The following is a 19,045-nucleotide window of genomic DNA, read 5'->3' as shown; positions in this document are numbered from 1 at the left end:
TTTACTTTGAAAAGTAACTTAAAGAGATGGATATGTGTATATCCCATGGTAAAACAGAAGGCTGCTCTCTGTAGCCATGCAAATGAACAGCAGCCTCTTCTAATGGCCATTATCAAGAACTGTGAGGAGGCTATTTGTTATTTCTGTTCATGTTAATCTGACATACTACCACTCAACATACTACTACATTGAATAAAGGTCTGCCTTCCCAAATCCCAAGATACCAATCTTTTTTCTTACTCTCTGACCAATCCTCCTAACTTCAAAAGCCTGCACCTGTATAGCCATTTAAATGCACAGATCTTCTTTGAAATATTCTTTCATTGTTTCCTCTAGCTGAGCTCAGGCCAAGTTTCCCTACTTTGTTCTTTCATTTATGTTATTAGAAGGATCAAGAGAAAAAAGCCCTCCCATTACTACACAAAGGGAGGAATCACTTCAGGAATAATCACATTCATTTTGGTCTTTTAGTATAAACATAATCCTTTGCATCTCATTAACTTTTACTTGGTGCTACTGTATTATATTTTGCATAAGGAATTGGCAGTCTGTGAGTGCAGATGAAAAATTTTCTCACATTTCAAAGGGGATTATAGATCCAATGCTAGAATTCAGTTTACTCAATAATAAAGCAACATTACTTAGTTTCTTCAAAAGGAAGTCTGAAAATTATCTGATTCCTATAAAAGGTGAATATCTCAAGGTGACTTTTTTTTTTTTTTTTTAAGCTAGAGTCTTGCCATGTTGCCCAGGCTGATCTTGAACTCCTGGGCTCAAGTGATTCTTCTGCCTCAGCCTCCAGATTAGCTGGGACTATGGGTGTGTGCCACCGTTCTTGGTCAAAGTGACCCTTCCGACTTGAGCAATGTGCCTTGGCTGCATTTTGAACCACTCATCTGACATGTGCCAAATTCTCATTGCATCTCATGCCATGAGGAGTATAGTTCTCGGTCTTACCATGAAACCACCCGTGATTCCACTATCTGCACCAGCACCTCTGAAGGCAGCGTCCCCCAAGTGGCTATCAGCTTTCTCTTTTCAGATAGAGAAGCATGAAAACCGAATGACAGAGGTAGAGGTTTTTTTCAGAGAAACAAAGCCCTATGGGCCTGGAACTGCCTTACCTATTAATTCAGGAAGGGCCTAAGTTGGAAAGAGCCTATATCAGGTAGGCCAGATATAGGAAGTTCTTCAATTTCTATGCTGAATTTTGTATTATTGAATGTAATCAATTTTCTCTAATGAATTTGGAATACCCACTGAAAGGATGAGAGGAGAAAGGTGGCCAGCAGTGCCACCAAGATGCTGGCCATGGAAGAACTGGGCCAATCTCCTGTCCTAAAATGTGTTCACTCAGCCCTCCCTAGCTGAGTGAATGCAGGAACTCCAAAGGCATTACTTACACCTCCAATGTTGAGAAGGAAGTCATTTTTCACAGGAGCACAGAATTTTAACAACTACTGCCAGCAGTAGAGGGTGGAAGGGGAGAAGGCAGGGGAGGTGACAGAGGAAGGGAACAGATGTCTTCTGCATGCAATGTCATGTACTTCACAATTATCAAGCACGTGAGCTTTCCTGAAGTTCCTTTTTCAGAGTGAAGATTACATTGGTACAGACTCCCCAAAGGTGAAGGAATAGATTCAGGAACCTTTAATAGCAAGTTCCCCAGGTTAGAGGCTCTTGTGACATTCTCCTGGAGCCAGGAGCATTTAGTGGGTGCTCAGAAGGCAACGGAGGAGGTACCTAGGAGAACTGGGCATTCACTGAGGCATGCACATTGCAGCAGAATGAAAAGAGACAACGGGAAGAGGTTTTCATCCTCCTCTTTTGTTTGGATGGAGTGTGGAGACATCGTGATGGGGTCTGGGACAGACAGACAACTACTGATTTCTCCTTGTCCCTAATTCCTGGCTCCTTAACAGGCACCAGGGGTTGTGGCAGAACTAACTGATTTATTTCACAGTTCCGACAGATAGACAGACACACAGACAGAGCTCCCCGGGTACCTGCAGAAGGATCTTGTTGCCATCGTGGTCCTCGGTCTGCCAGCGACCCTCACTGATGGGGCTGCAGGGGTTGGGCAGGAGAGGGACCAGCTCGCCTATGTCCTTGACCCGGAACTCCAGCACAGAGGAGTCGGTGGGCACCGGGTTCTGGTCACAGGGCAGTCTTTTCAGGGAGAACTGGATGTCTACATCCAGATTGGAGAAAATGGGGAAGATGCAGAAGTCCGCTTTCCTCTGGCTGGGGCTCCGGCGCAGGATCAGCTCGTAGAACTGGAGGCTGTCGGCGTAGCTGTCGTGGCGACAGTAGATGGTGAAGCGCACGATCTCCTTGCCGTAGTGCACGGGTCGAATGGCCCACAGCGGGGTCCCGGGGGCCAGCGTGAAGAAGTCCTGGCTGCAGGGCAGGTAGGGCAGGAACCTGCCGTGCACACGCTCCGTGTGGTGGTGGCGCCAGGGAGGCCGCTGCAGCGTGCGGTGGAGCTGCAGGATCTGCTCCTCGCCATACTCCTCCTGCAGGAACAGCACCACCGCCAGCGCTGGCTGAGCCCCCTTGGGGGACTTCCTCCGCCGCCGACCAGCCCGCCTCTCAGACACCCGGAAGAGCGGAAGGTCTGGGTGGATCCATGCCAAGACTTTGTCGATGGCCTCCTGCAGCGGCTGGGACTCCCCAGGGTCTGCGATGATGTGGATGCTAACCAGGAAAGGGTCTTGTGCCTCTTCCACAGAAAGCTCACCTGGGAGCACACATACAAGAATGAATGAGTAAATGAACGTGATTATTCCGTTAAGGCTTCACCTTGGCAGGAAGAGAAGCTAAAATTCTAACTCAACTGAATCTTTGATCTATGACTTTCTGATCCCAGGTTCACATGCAAAAAACTACTAGGGCAGCATCCTAGCATCCAGAGAGGAAGGGCTATTGCCAGGAATGGTTTCCAAGCTGGAGAGTCTTACGGAAACCTTGGGGTCCTGTACTTCATCAGCTTGAGTGCACTTTCTGTGGGTTAACAGTCAAGGCTCTGCGGATTTGAAAGGGGTAACAAGCCCAAAGAGAAGAGGCTGGGGCACCATCACCTGCAGGCCATTTGGTATTTCCTAAAATAACCATAATGCCTTCCCCTGTAAATGGTTATGGTTTGGATAAGGTGAGCCCCAAGTGCTCCTGTGTTAATGCAGGAGTATGACTGGATTGTGAGAGCTGTAACCCAATATGACCGTCCCCCTTTGAATGGACTGGGTGGTAACTACAGGCAGGTGGGGTGTGACTGGGTTGTAGGTGGGTCACTGGGGGTGTGCCCCAGAAGGGTACAGATTCCCTGTGACCCCTCTACCGTCCCTGTCTCTGCTTTCTGATTCTGACACCAGCTGAGCAGCTTTCCTCTACTGGGCCCTTCCACCATGATGTGCTGCTTCACCTTGGGTCCTGGGTCATGGAATTGACCATTCATGGACTGAGACCTCTGAAATGGTGAATCCCAAATACACTTTTCCTCCTCTAAGGTTTTCTTGTTGGTATTCTTTTGTGATGCACCAGCTAACGAAACCATTTCTAGTACCACGGCACTTCCCTGGTTTGGTTATTTCCTTGGTTTTTGTTCATTCACTTAACAGACTCTTAGGGGTTCCTTCCTCTATGCTAGCACTGAGCAAGGCACGGGGCATACAGAACAGGACAAGAGAGACATGTGCTTGCCCTCCTGGAGTATACTCTAATCACTAGCTAGGTCTGGCAGGTGAGGTGTCCTGTCCATGCTCCCCCATTGGAGGGGAAGAACACCCAGGGGACAAGTGCCGTGTCCTTGCTGTCTGTCACAGCTCACTGGGGCAGTGGTTAGGGGAGGGGAGCAGGAGGAGACTAGTAGTACCCAGGTCAGGCTGGCTTCAGGGCCTCTTATTGGGCCACGTCTCCGCAGAGTCTCATACATTCTGAATGGGTCAGCTACCTTCCTCTGTCCTCCATCAGGATGCCTGGAAGCATCCAATGCAAGTGTGAGGCTGACAGTATAATGTGGCAACACTTTCCCATGGGGTGACATAGTGCTGGCCACAGTGGCACATTCCTAACTCAGATAATTATACCTGGAAAAGGCTTGCTCTGTCAAAAGATGCTCTTCTTTGCCTCTTTACATACATTTTGCATACATTTATATAAATTTTTTTGATCAAAATCTAAGAGCAATGAAGATATCTTTAGGTCAATTGCGATTATCTGTTATCTAGACCTGTCTTCACGCATCTGCCTTATAATGTCCACAAGGGATGTTAGGCAGAGAGTAACCAGTGGTCAGTAATGTCTGGTAAGTGTGATATGCGTTTAGGAACTGTAAACCTCAATCCATTCACAGGATCAAAGGTTATTTTTTTGTGTGTGCGTGGGAGGTAAACAAGATATTATGAGTGGGCTTGAGTCCATGTGCACCTACAATAACAGGGCTTTGATTTTGTTGGATCAAATATGTCTGAATTTTCATCCTGTTAAATATTTCACTTGAAAATACTTCCTTTTGTTGTTGCCTTCTTTCTCACTCACTTATTCACACATTTTTTGAGCAATCAATATATACAAGGCCCTAGGGATACAAGGAAGCTGGCACAACTGGGAACCAGCAGGGAGTCTGTTTATGTAGATTCTGGCACAAACGTGCTACCTTAGAATTGTGCAGTGTGCAACTTGCACCACCCCAGGCAGCAGCACTTGAAAACAACTATAAGCTGCAGGTGAGAACTTCATTATTTAAGTGGGAAACAAACCTAAAAAATTAAAATTCACTCTGACATATGCCAATAAGGAATGCAATAGAATAGCATCTTGGGGCAGGAGTCAGATTCTGAAATCAATATGAGATAAGCACTACCTATAGGCAATACCACCACTGAAAATCCCCTGAACTTCCAATGAAGTTTTGGATGGTACTGATCTACAACACGATAACACGGCCAGATGTGCAGATGTTTCTTTGGTTGAACACCAGATGAAGTAGCCAGCTTGCTGCAGAGCTGTGTGTAACAGAACAGACCCTGCACTCAGCAAACCAAGCCCTCCTTCCCTCCACAAGAGGCTTTTGGGAGCTGAGAGCCTTCTGGAACCTAAGGATGACTAAAGTCCCAGTTTTCTCAGAATCACAGCATACAGTGGCAGGGGAATTATTTCATCTGTCCCTCTTTCTCCTTCCCTCTCTCTGGGAAAGAATTCATATGCGTTAGGTACAAGCACGATGATGTGACTCTGACAGAGGCTTCCTGGAGGAGGCACCCTGTGAACTGGATCTTGAAGGGTAAATGGCATCTCACTTAGAATAACCTCAAATGCGGGAGAGATTCCCGTGGGAAGAGGGAGACTGTTTATGAAGGCCTACAACTGTACAAAAGACACAAGCACATTTGGAAGGGGGTGGCGAGTCCTTCTGAAACACGGCGACAGATGCAACTGGAAAAATAGCCTGGAGCCAAGTTGTATGGGCGTCAGCTTGGTTTGGTCCCTGACGGAAGATTTCAGTACAGGGATGTCAGGATCAAGTCAGGGAGGAGGTTAACTACAGATAAAATAAGGAGCTAAGGGGTTAGTAAAGGGTCCAGACAAGGAATGACCAAGTCCTGGCCACAGTCCGCACTGTTGGCCTGTGCTTTCTGTCCCACCTGTATGTCTGCTGTCGGTCACGTGGCTTTGCAGGTCCTCCTGCTAAATATGTGATGTGTTCCTCCCCACTCTAACCTGGGACTAGGCTACATGCTTAGGTCTGGCGAGCAGAAAGTGAGTCGTGACGTGTTTTGGCTGACCTCCTGTGCTTCTGACGTTTCTCCAAGAACATGCTCGGGTTGGCCTGCTGGTTGAGGAGGACGAGACACACCTGGAGCAGTCACTTTGCTAAGCCCAGTCTCGATCCCACGACGTGCAGACACTCAGAGACGTGGTAAGAGCCACCAGGCTCAGGCTGGTCTAGATTCACTGACCCAAGACGCATAAGGAACAGCAGATGACTTGTTCCAAGGCGTGAGTTGGGGCGGGGGGTGAATGTTACAGAGCATTTTTACGGATGCAGACAGAATCAGTAGCCAAATAGAAGAGGCACGGAGTCACGGATCATTTTGGAGGCCCATGTGACAGGTCCTGGAGCCCCAGGCTTGGGGATGGAATCCCAGAAAAGGGAGGAGAGGAATGTCCTGTGATGTTTCTGGCTGAGTAATTGATCGGATGTGATCACTGAGGGAGGAAACAGAGGCAGACACACAGGAAAGAGGAGTCCCATTCTGGCCACTTGGCTTGAGATGTGTGGATAACTTCCAGGATTTTGGCAATTAGACCTTGGTGTTGCTGAGGTGATGGACTGAATTTAAGGAAGGACTGTTAGACCATATTCTTGCTCTTATACAGTTATCTGGGAATTGCGTGCCCCCATATTAATGTGTCTTGAAAATCCATCACAATGGCTTAGGGAACAATCAAAATGCAGGGATTACCTGGTCCTTTGCTGGCTCTTCCTGCCTGCCTGGCTTCTTTCCATTTAATTGAACATTAACCCCACCATCAGCAGTACAGTGGAAGCAAGAGTAGTGACTAGGCTACCCAAGGAAATTTCCCCCCATCAGTAACTCCATTAAAGGAAGAAGGTGCCCCCATCACTAACAGGTAGATTCCCTTTTCCATGAGGCCCTGAACTCTCAATACTGGAGACCTGTCATTGGTAAATATCAACCAATGTAAAGGGACAGAAAGGCTTTGAGGAATCTGAAGATGAAGAAATTTGCTTGAGAAAATGACAGATGAATGAATTCTATGAGGAAAAAAGATACGTGGAGTAAAGGAGTATTGGGAAAAGAGGTCTTGGGAGCATCAGGTCAGGTCCCTGAAAGATCCTGACCCACCTACAGGGTGTGCATGCAGTCAGGGACCTAGGGTGACATGTTTGCTAACAAGTATATTTTCCTGGTGTTCTACACACATGAGCTTTTTTAATCCTTGCAAAAACTCTGGAAGGGGGTGTTATTATTGTCCCAATCTTAAAGAACAGGAAATTTAGGCACAAAGACATGAAGTCACAGAAGTAAGAAGTAGCTGGATACTCTCTGCAGCTCTGTGGGTCCAATAGCCCCGTTCTCTCTGCTGGGTCTATTTCTCAGCAGAATGACCAGCTGCCACTCACCCTCTGGCCACACTGCTCCCACCTTGCCCCTCTTCGTGACTCTCCCACCTCCTTCTATTGGCCGTCTTCCCAGCCACCAGCCAATAGCTTCATGTCCTGGACACTCATTTACATCTCTTTCTTCTGTTCCTGGGTCTCTGAGGGCCAGAAGCTGCCTCCCTGCTGGCACATGCCCAAGTCTTTTGATCTCAGCACTGCCCTCCAGGGCAGCTCAAACAGACCAGCAGCACAGTGGGCGCGCTGGTGAAAGAAAAGCAGAACACTGACCCTGAGAAAGCCCGCTGCCAGGGGCGGGAGAGGCCTGGGTGTAAAGAGGCCCCGGGGGAGGGATGTCTGAGTCTCCCAAACAGAGTTGTCAGGGCGCTCAGCCTTGCGCCACCTCTAGCAGTCACACAAAGGTTTCCCGGAGAGCAGTAACAAAGGCCGTGGTGAAGCCTGCATGGATGAGTGAGTGTTTACAGCTCAGCAAAAGGGCAGGATGCCCGGCCTCGGCACAGGGGAGGGCTGCAAGACATTCCATCAGGCCCCGGTGTGCCTGGCAGCCCTGGATGCAGCCAAGAGCAAGCAGGCAAGGAGAAGCAAGATCCGATCTCCTCCCGACAGTGTGGATTGGGGAGATGGACGGGGCTAAAATCCTGCCCCAGGAGAGCTAAGGAGAATGGGCAGTGGCATTAGTATGCTCTGGCCACTGCATGTGACCCTGAAGCACAACAGACTCAAAGAACCACAGAAAGCAGCTCCAAACTGTCATCGGGTGCTAGGGTTACACACACCCCAGGGAAATCTGCCTCTGTGGAGCTGGATGGGAAACCAAGTATTTGAGGGGAAGGAGAAAAAATGTGAATAATTAATTGTCATGAAAAGCCTCTAGGCCTCCCCGGAGAAGCAGAGACAACACATCCATGGGATGCACTCTGCCTTTATCATATCCATTACCTGTCCTCTCCAGAGACCTCAGAGAACACCTGTTCAGTCAGGGAGAAACAGGACAGACAGGGACCGGCAGCAGGTAGTACCTGCCCACCGCGGGCTAGAGCACGGGAGCCAATCACACAGTATTAACCAGCTTTCAAATTAGTGTGCATTTTCCAAAAGGAGGAGGAAGCCTCTCATGTGATTGACACATAGAATTTCCTTTGTACATCTTTTTGGCCAACTAAATTTAGCAACAGAAAAAAAGTGTAGACAATGTCAAACATTCATTAAATCTTATTATCTGCCAGGTACTGTCTTAAATGCTTCACATATATTATCTCACTTAATCTTTGAAACAATGTTATGATAGAGGCACAGTCTCTCCATTTTGCAGCTGAAATGTTAGCTGAATTGTTCCAGGCCATTTGGCTAGAGAAGGGGCTGCCTGAACTCCAAATCTGTATGAACTTCAAATCTCTCCCCAACTCCTGCAGCACGCTCTGTCACCTCCCAACCTCACCATTCTTAAAATTAACCTGTCAGTTTTTTTTTTTTCCTCCAAACCTTAGCTTGCTTTGCTGGGGCTCTGCACCTATGGTTCTGCTCCTTCAGCCAACTTGGGTGAATGATTCTGCTGTGAACAGATGGGCTATTTCACTTAGGTGGGCATCCTACACTTGAGTGTTATGGAGGAGAGGGCAGGGGATCACGGCCCTTCTGAATGACAGACTACCACCTGGTAATCTCTGCACTGCCTGCACCAGGGCCCCACACCACCCTCTTCTGCAGCCTGGGACCTCACAGGAGCCTTACCTGCACTGTCTCCTGCCATCTGGTACCTCCCAGACTGGTCCACCTCCTAGAACTGGCAAACTGCTTTGTCCCTAAAGCACCTATTGCCCGATAGCAGGCAGGTCCAGTTGAAGGTCAAGGTCTCTCATTCCAAAGAGATTGCCTGAACTTGTCTCAGGATATGACAAGTTTAGCTACCTTTCCAGAATGTTTAAGCAACTATTGATATCACTGTCCTCTTAACCCAGTTTGTCATTGATGCTTTGCAAATCAGTTGCAATAATTTATTTAATCAAGGCATGTTTATTGAGCACATACCATGTGCCAGGCACTATGGGATACAATGGTGAATAAAACAGCCTCTGCCTTCATAGGGTTTATAATCTAGTGGAGGAGACAGACAAAATACAAATATATAAGATGAAATTGGGTGGCTATAGATACTTCACTAAGCCAATGCCTGTTCAATGTAGGTAGAATGAGATGTTTCCAAGGCAGTAGCCATAACCATCTACCCTCCACTGAACAGATGGTCACACAGCTTTCTAGTGCTCAAACTACTGCTAACACCTCAGTGCTGCACGAGCCCCAGGCTGCCAGACTCTGCACAAGGGCACGTCCAGTGTCTAGGGGCCGTCTGGTTTAGGGGAGCTGGTCCTAGATCCTAGATTGAGACCCTGTAACCTCACACGCATGAGGGTGAATAAACCCTCTATTTGCATTTCTAAAGCCCTGCTCCCTGTTGCTGAATAGCTCCCAGGCCTTGGATACTGGCCTGCTAACCAGACCCACAAGTTCTGGTGGCAGAAGACCCAGGTGAGGTGGGAGAGGGGGATCAGACACACAGCCAAGACATGTCCAGGGTGCAGGCTGGCCCTGTGAATCAAGATCAGGTCAGACAGGAAGGAAAGGCTCCAGAGGGACAAGAAGCACAAGATCCACAGAGGGCCACCTCACCCTCACCCTCCATTAAGCCAGAATGCCAGAAATAAATGCCCTCAGGAAGGGGCTTCCGAATTCCTTCCTGGGAGAATCTATTCATCTGGAATGCCATGAATACCCTGCCTTCCTTGCTTTTTTCAATTCTTTTTAAAAGCCCTTTGAACCTTGGAACTAATGAGAAAATTGTAGGCAATTCCCATACCCCACCAAGATTTAAGATGAACTATCAGGTTTTCTTAAATTTTTGTAGTTTTATAATTAGACAAGGTGGTTGGTCAGCCTGCAAAATTAGGTTGTGCAAGTGGCAAGGCTGGTCCCAATGCCAGACCCAGCAGTGTTAGGAGCAGTGTTAGGAACTGGGGATGTGGCGGTAGTGAGGTGACATACAGGGTCTCTCTGACAGGGGATCCACGCTGGGTTTATAACATGGGTAACAAGATTCTCCTCCCTCTGGATCTTTTGCATACTGGCAAGCAGAACGTTGACTGAAATGGTTAAACCAAACCCGGGATTTCCATTTGGCAGAACAGAACACTAAAGGATCTTTCTGATGCTTGGGCCCTTTCAAGCTCTTCGTAAGCAGGATGCTTTGGCATAACTGCAGCTATTTGCTCTCCATTTTCATCATCTGTTGCAGAAGCACAACAGGAACCTGGCTGTCTGATTCATATCCCTGAGCACATTCCAAAACCAGGACATTATTAAGGAAGACATAATACAGAGGGTAAGGCGGACCTTAGAGACCTGTGTTTTCTCCCATTTGTAGGTGGACCATCCATTTCACTTTCGCGGCACATTTAAACGTCCATTAGGTCCCGACTCCTGAAGTACACTCCTGATGAGAGGAGGAAAGGGAAGCAAAAGCCAAACACCAACCAGAGACATGACAAAGACACTTTAAATTCTGATGTAGCTTGACATGGATTCTGCAAAAGACTGGAAGGTTCACATATAATGAGTCTGTAACAAATTCTGCTGGAAACACTCAAAAACATATCTAGCCTATTTGTGTAAGTCCTTAGGACTATAATGATTTTGAAGGTTTCTGAGATAACACAGGTCTGAAACACACCAAGGTCCCAGGCTGAGTGATGTTCTAAGACCCTGTTTGTATAAAACCTTAAGGGCTTGAAAGGCCTGATAAAGCCATGGCATTTTACACAGGTCCTTTCTTCTGCTCAGTGATCTTAATTCTTTCTGAACCATATTATGTGCTTGTCATTTTCTTTGGTAGCAGAGTCATCCCGAGAAAGTCCAGATCTCAATACAATCCTATAGATGTGGAGGTGACACAGCAGGGCTTGGAAACAACAGGACTGGAATTAATATTCATTTTGTTTTAAGAAATATGATAAATCTTCCCAAACAAAACAATAGACAAAAGAAGAGAGGATGTTAACCGTAACCTCTCCCAGGGATTTGTTCATCAGGGAGCAAGCTCCAGACCTCTGGGTCTTACACTAGAGGTAGATGGAGTGTCCTACCAATTATATTAATGAAGACTTATTTTTAAAAGGAATTTATTCTGGCAGAATGTTGAGAAATCAGACCAAACAATGATTACCTAATACATCTGTTCTAAGAAAAGACATTATGTCTGTGCTAATAAGATATATCCTGGATGCTATAGCAGAAAAATCAATAATGAAATCAGGTATTGGCTTCGCCTATGATTAAACTAGTAGTGTAGGCAATGGAACTGGGAACTCATTTTTTGGCTTAAAATTCAGTGGGATATTCAAATGCTTTGCCAATTTGAATATGATCCTGCATGTCCCTTGTCCTTGTTGCTAAGTCTCCTTAGAAAATATGAACTTTTGGGTCCATTTGAAGGGCAGGCTTATTGGATATGACTGGAAAGTTAAAGACAGGTGTGACTTCTCACTCAGGCCCCTGGTTTACACGTGAAGTTAGGCAGCTTGCCCAAGTTTAGCCAATAGCCAATGTAGACCATCTCCCGGCTCCTACTTTGGGGCTCTGACCTTCATATCTCAGCTGCCCACCCCTAAACTGCCTAATCCTGCTAAAGTTTCCAAGGATCACAAAGTAGGAGGAGATACACCCTGACCTTGTCTTTAAGCAGTTTACTAGCTGAGAAGGCAAGGCATTCACATACGATAGATTAAAGAAAAACACCAAGATGAGTAAGTCCCAAATGATACAGTTTGAAATGTAGAGGTACTTCAAAAGCTTTCCCTTTTCCTAGGAAAGTTTCCACTCCCTGTGACCCTCTACTTGTAGTGGTCTGACTGTCCACTGTTTCAGGGAAAATGGGAAAAATAAACCCAGTAATCAGGTTTTGGAAGTTATTTCTTTGAACTCACAGCAGAGAAAACAGTCCCAAGGGTAAGGGTCTCTATTGCAATAGAGAGGCTTTTGGAGACACCAACTCATGGTGACATGCATAGACCTTAGAACCCAGTCCAGGTGATCTCTGACCCACACATTTCCACGTCACTATGCTCAAGACTGAGGCAATGGCAGATGAACCATGGAATCGCAGAGAAAGCCCAATTCTCCCTAAACAGACTTCTTGTGACTATTCTTGCTACACAAAAGGAAAATCAGTCTTCTAAACACAGGTTGAACAGCTCAACCTCACTACCTTTAGGAGCTCATAATAATGTCAGAAGATGTTAGGGTGAGATAAAAATAAGAGGGGGAGTGAACACAGATAGAACACTCCTTCCCTTCCATAACCCCTGTGTTGTACAAAATAGCAGTTTAATAAATATGCAGAAAGAGAAAAGAAAGGTGGAAGGAGACTGATGGGATCCTCTTAGCATTATTAATCTATTCTGAATATTGGAAGTCCATGGGGGCTGGGGATGTGGCTCATTGGTAGAGTGCTTGCCTGTCACGTATAAGGCACTGGGTTCAACCCTCAGCACCACATAAAAATGAATTAAATAAAATAAAGGTTTTTGTCCACCTACAACTAAAATATTTTTAAAAATATTGGAAGCTCTTAGTGGTTATGATCTGTCTTTTTGCATAACATTCTCCAAATACTCCCAACTTATTATTCCATCAGACATTAAAGACAGCAGTATAGACACTGAATAAAGATAAAAACTGCTGTTGTGGAAACACTTCCCATAAAGCCTGTGCAGAGCGCGGATGGTTTTGCGATGGCCATTACTGCTGCCTGAGGTGGGATTGGGAGTGAAGTTATACTGTACTGTCAGTGAGAGAAAGGAAAATGACTTCAACCCGAGGATCTCCAAGCCCTGAGAGTCTCCCTGTTCTTAACTTTCCACAGAGGAGCAATTCTGTCCATTATATATAGCATATATATATTGTGTATTATATATATGAGATATACATGAGGTACATATATATATATATATATGAAATACACATGCACACACATATATACACACACATACACATGCATATCTCCTTTTTTCATTAAATCACAAGTTTTATGAGACCCTAGCATGCTCATCCATCAATGGGAGAGTAAAATGGCACTTTTGGAAAATATCAGAGGCTTTACAAACTGCTTATCTTTTTAGCCCAGCAATTTCACTTGTAGAAGTTTATCTTAATAATGAAGGATGTTCACAAAGACTCAGTACAAAGATATTCTTGGCAATAGTGTTTGTACTAGTGAAAGATGAATAGAGCCCATATGACCTACACCAGGGCATGGGGCAATACTGCATGGTGCAGAAACACAATACTCTGGACACACAGCTGCACAAGTAAGTTTCCTGACATGTAAAGATGCTTGCAATATAGCTGGTGAGAAAATTAGACTATAAAATGCATGTAATGCCACTTTGGGTAATGATGAATATATCTATGGGAATACAGATGCCCAGAAAAAAATCTATTAAGGCAGACACCAAATTATGAATAATGGTTGTTTCTGGATGAATTTTTATCTTTGTCAATTTGCATTTTCTGAATTTTCTAGAGTATTATTATGTATTATTTGGGTAATAAAAATTGCTCTAAAATTAAGAAATGCACCAGGCACATTGAGGGCAGGTGTGGTGGCAGCTACTCACTCTGTTGTCTCCCTTGTTCCCTCCCTTGGGGGACTGACTGCCCAGGTAAACCAGATGTCTCTGAAGTGGCACTTCAACTCCTCAGGGAAAATGAAGTCAGGAGAATCTGTCTCCATTTTTCTTTCATATCCTGGGTAATAATCGACACCTTCTGTGTAGTTGAAGTTACGCAATTAAAACTTATCTTTGAAGCCAGAAGAACTACACCATATTTTTTTTGGAAACGGATGTCAATGTAGCAAAACATCAAAGGGGTTGTCTGTGTGGTATATTGTCCTCGCCCTTTGATTTCCTGATGCCTATCTTTGGTTATTGCTTTTTTTCTTATCAACTGTCAAACAGCAATATTGTCTAGCTTTTCAGGCTCCCATTCAGGAAAAATATAGACCCTAAACCATCAAATAACCATCTAAATGCACAAACAGTTTTGGCCTTGTTGTTTCATTTATCTCATTGCAACTTCCACGATCCTACAAGTAACACTGCCCCCTGCTTCTCAAAAGTCCCTAAATATAAGAGACATGTTCCATGTTTTAAACAAATCATACTTAGTGAAGGAACATAATTTTTTCTTCTAAAATTATTAATAAAACAATTCAAACATTTATCAAATGAGAAACTCCCATCCAGATGTTATATAGATCCTAGAGTCCATAGCTTATACCATTAAATTAGAATCTAACTGTAAGAAATTTGGATAAGCCACATACTTCAGGGATGATTGAAGAGCAGTTTTGCTTAATGAGGAGATAGGCTGGTTCAGGACTCCTCGAACTTTCAGTGTATATAATTCACCAGACTCAGGGGTGGGACCCAGGAGTCTGCATTTCTCTGATATGTGGTGGCCCATGGACCACATTCTGAGCAGCAAGAATTTTTGTAATTTTATGTGTTCTTCCAAGCTAAGAACATCTTCTCTGGGCAGTTGACAAAATGTGAGACCAGTGGGATACCCCAGTCTGCATCTGTTGGTGTTCTGTGGTTCTGAGGCTGCAGATAAGCCTCCTCTTGAGTGGTTGCGACACCCAGACTTGCCACAAATGGTGCATCCAGGCCTGTGGCCTTTTTATTTTATTAGTGTCACATACAATTACATGCTATATGGCTCCATTCTTAACAGGAAGGTCCAGGAACCTGAAGCCATCCTTGTAGCAGAAGGCCTCAATAAGTGGGGTCATAGGAAGAGCTGCCTCTGGCAGATTCCTTTTCCCTGGTTAGGGCAAGCTGGAGTGCGGCCATTGTTCTCTGGTGTGGGAAGAAGAAGCCCTAAGGGTGCTCTCCCACTCAGCTATAGGCACAGCAGCTGTAGCTACCCCAGATGCCCAGACCAAGAAATACAATAGAAACTTCTGAGTAAAATTTTTAATCCCATAGTCACTTTGGAGGGCAGACTGGATAAGGAAATCAGATTGATCTGTCCATGTGCACTGCATCTTATGGTTTCCCACTGGTCTACTGCAGCCATGGCCATATATCAAGATGGAGTATGTTTTCACTGATTCCATTGTCCAATACCCAGCCACTCATAGAGAGCCCTCTCTAGGACCGCAGAGCCATTCTAGCTGTGCAGCTCACCCTGAATCTTTTTGGAATAATGCTGCATGTGGACATGACTGCTGTGCTAGAACATGGCCTTAAACACAATAAAAATGGAAATACTTCATATTTGGGGCTCATTTGCCAAAGGTTGCATACTCTACTCTGTGGAGTTTGAAGCCTATGATTCTCCTCCATGTGGAAATAAATATATATATCATCTCCCCAATGCTTCAATTTGTTTCATGTCAACTTTTGGGTTTATAACAGCATGTCAAACAATATCTGTTGTGGTTTGGATGTGAGGTTCATCCCAAAAGTTCACATGTGAGACAATGAAAGAAGCTTCAGAGGAGAAACGTTTGGGTTGTGAGAGTCTTAACCCAATCTGATAGGGATTAACAGAGTTGGTAATTGAAGTGGTAGGGTATGGCTGGAGGAGGTGGGAATTAGGGCATGTCTTTGGGGTATATATTTGTATATGGGCAAGTGGAGCCATCTCTCTCTGCTTCCTGATCACCATGTGAGCTGCTTCCCTCTGCCACACTCTTCTGCCATGATGTTCTGCCTCACTTGAAGCCCTGAGGAATGGAGGCAGCCTTCCATGGATGGAGGCCTCTGAAACTGTGAGCCCTCAAATAAACTTTTCCTCCTCTACAGTTGTGCTGGTTGGTTCATTTAGTCACAACAGTGAAAAAGTTGACTAAAACAAAAATTGGTACCTAGAAGTAGGGTCATTGCTGTGACTAACCTGACCATGTGGTTCATAAGCATTTGGAGTTTTTTGGAATTGGTGGGAGGAATTTTGAGATGCTTAGCAGTACACGCTGGAAATGCTTTATATTGTTGTAAGTGAAGCTTAATGGCCGATTCTGGTGGGAGCTCAGAAGACCACAATGCTAATAGGACTGTGAACAGTGAAGACAGGGCTCTAGATGGTTTAGAGATGGTTTAGAGTACACTATTGATAATTGGGCTAAAGGCCATTCCTGTTATGTTCTGGCCGAGAAGTTGTCTGCATTCTTCCTGGGTCTTGAGACTTTCTGTGAAGCTGATTTAAAAAGTGATGGACTTCTTAATCTGACAGAAGAAATGTCTAGGCAGCATAGCATTCGGACGGTGGCATGGATATTGCTGGTGGCATTTAATCAAATTTATTATGAAATTCCAGGGTAGAAAGCAGAGCAGAAATATTTGAAAAACTTTAAAGGCAGGCGTAAAACTGGGACTAAAGAAGTTGCAGTTTTTAAAGACATTAGTGCTCTTAAAGAAATGCTAAAGACTTTGCCCAGAGAAAATAAGAAAGATGTCTTGAGGGCATCTCAGGAGTCTCCCTCAACTCAGCACAAGGAAGTAAAAGTAAAAATTCTCTTGAGAAGAGACCAGTGGGGAATCCTTCTTACACAAGGGGGGCTAGGAAGTTTTTCAACATGCTCAGTCACCCAGAAACTCAGAAGCTGCTGCAACAAGGATCCCTGGAGGCTTGGTTACTGCTCAAGATGGCAGCAGACCTTGGCGTGAACCATGTGGCGCTGTTTCTGCAGGATTGCAGGATGCTGGAGTTAGGGGTTCATGGAGGCTTCCACCAAGATTTCAAAGGAAGGCCTGGGAGGCCAGGCAAAGTGTAGCAGGCTCAGAGTCCCTGTGGGCACCTCCTGGGAAGTCAAAGCGTGGAAATGTGAGGAGGAAGCTGACGCTGCAGTGGAGACCCCGTGATTAAGAAATGTCAACACGGGACATCATCCTAGGAAAGTTGCAGGAATCGAGCAGAGACAAGCCAACATAAAGGCCACTTGGGCTGCAACAAACAAGGCCACAGGGATGGAGCTACACAAGCCCTTTGGCGAGAACATCAGGATGCCATGTGTCCCAGAGGCCAGACATGGAGCTACAGGACTTGTTTGCCCAGCTGGACTTTGGTCTTGCTTTGGTCCTATCCCTTCTTTCTATGCCTCTAACTTTGTGAATGTAAATGTTTACTCTGTAGCATTATATATTGGAAACTTGAAGATTGCTTGTAATTTTATAGGAGCTCACAATGTGAGATTGCCATGAACCTCAAAGAAGACTCTGGACTTGAACTTGGAGCAATCTTGGAACTGTTGAGACTATGGGGACTGTTGGAAGTGGACTAAATATATTTTGTGTTGCCAGATGACTGTGAGCTTTTGGGAGCCAGGGACGGAATGTTATGGTTTGGATGTGAGGTATCCCCCAAAAGCTCATGTGTGAGACAATGCAGAAAGGTTCAGAGGAGAAATGATTGGGTCGTGAGAGTCTTAATCCAGTCAGTGAATAATCCCTTGATAGGGATTAACTGAGTGGTAACTGAAGTGAGAGGGTGTGGCTGGAGGAGGTGGGAATTGGAGACATGGCTTTGGCATATATATTTGTGTCTGGCAAGTGGAGACCTTTTTCTCCGCTTCCTGATCACCACGTGCGCTGCTTTCCTCTGCCACACTCTTCTGCCATGATATTCAGCCTCACCTCAAGCCCTAAGGAATGGAGCTGGCCTTCTATGGATAGAGACCTCTGAGACCGTGAGCCCTAACCTTTTCCTCCTCAATAGTTGTTCTGGTCGGGTCCTTTAGTCACAGCAATGAAAAAGTTGACAAAAACAACATCATTAGTATTATTAATAAGCCTTTGGGAAACCAAGGAAGTAGGAAAATGAATGAAAGCAGTGAGAGAGCTGAACTGAGATACTCCACCAGTAACTTTCTCTAGAACCCTACGTTCTAATTTAGAAAACACTGGTGACTTGTCTTTGCTTTTACTGCAGCAGGGGTGTGAAGCTGCAGATGGAGTAGGTAGAGTTTTTAGTTAAAGCTTGAGCACATTGCCAACTCCATGCTAACCACCAAATTAAGATAGCTCAATGGTTACAATTGTTCTTCATGAAGATTAATGAAAAGATTTTTTTTTTTTTTGAGCTTTGCCTAGATCTTATGGAATAAGACTCTAAAAGAATGTTCATTCTGAGAACCATATGGGAGAGCGTATTGTCCACAGAAGGAAAAAATGAAGATTATAACATTTACAAATGGATCAAAATTAAACTGCCCCCCCAAAAACTGATCTTCCTTTTCAGGAGACATGATCAAAATTGGCTCTAAAGCGAGCAAAATCTGTCAATAAGTTATCATCTTCTATAATGAAAACAGAAAGAAAATAATACATATTTCATTAAACCAAGACTGTACTTAGCTTTTGGACTTGGAAACGGATCATATCTGTTCAAATACTCCCCAACTTGTGATATGTTCTACAGTATGCAATTGTGTCTTAGTGTACTGCTTTTCAAACTGCTAATTTCACCACAATGTGCTCATCTTTCTCTCCAAACACTGAGGAGTTGCACAAATGTGGCCAATGCCAGAGTCAAAACATATCCTACCTCAGTGTCCTGAAACTGTAAGAAGAGTTGAAACTAGTGAGAAACTAAAGAGAGATAACAGCATTTAAGTGGAAGGATATGCCTGCAAGAAGAGAGACCCCAGAAAGGGATGAGGTATTTTCCCAGACACAGCAGAGACAAAGAACTGACAAGCTCTAAACCAGTTACAGGACCTTACCACCAGCTGGGATGCCTGGATTCTCCAATTTGAAAAATACCTGTGATCCACTTGATCCTTTTTCCTTGAGATGAGTGTGTCCAGAGGCCCAGAGCACAACTGGGCCTGTTTGGAGCTGACCT

At 45.1% G+C, this 19,045-nt stretch overlaps 1 protein-coding gene across 3 annotated transcripts in view; it reads right to left on the bottom strand.

Moving 5' to 3' along the window:
* FAM124A (family with sequence similarity 124 member A) overlaps positions 1–19,045 on the bottom strand; it is a 55,860-nt gene that overhangs the window by 22,223 nt on the left and 14,592 nt on the right. For all 3 annotated transcript variants that reach the window (XM_079136167.1, XM_079136168.1, XM_079136166.1), the window contains one exon: positions 2,007–2,740. In XM_079136167.1, the coding sequence (XP_078992293.1) occupies positions 2,007–2,740 (734 nt within the window). The remainder of the gene's footprint in view (positions 1–2,006; positions 2,741–19,045) is intronic.

The sequence above is a fragment of the Sciurus vulgaris genome (assembly GCF_902686455.1).
Source record: "Sciurus vulgaris genome assembly, chromosome: 4".
NCBI classification, from domain to species: Eukaryota; Metazoa; Chordata; class Mammalia; order Rodentia; family Sciuridae; genus Sciurus; species Sciurus vulgaris.
This window is presented reverse-complemented; position numbering and strand designations above follow the sequence as displayed.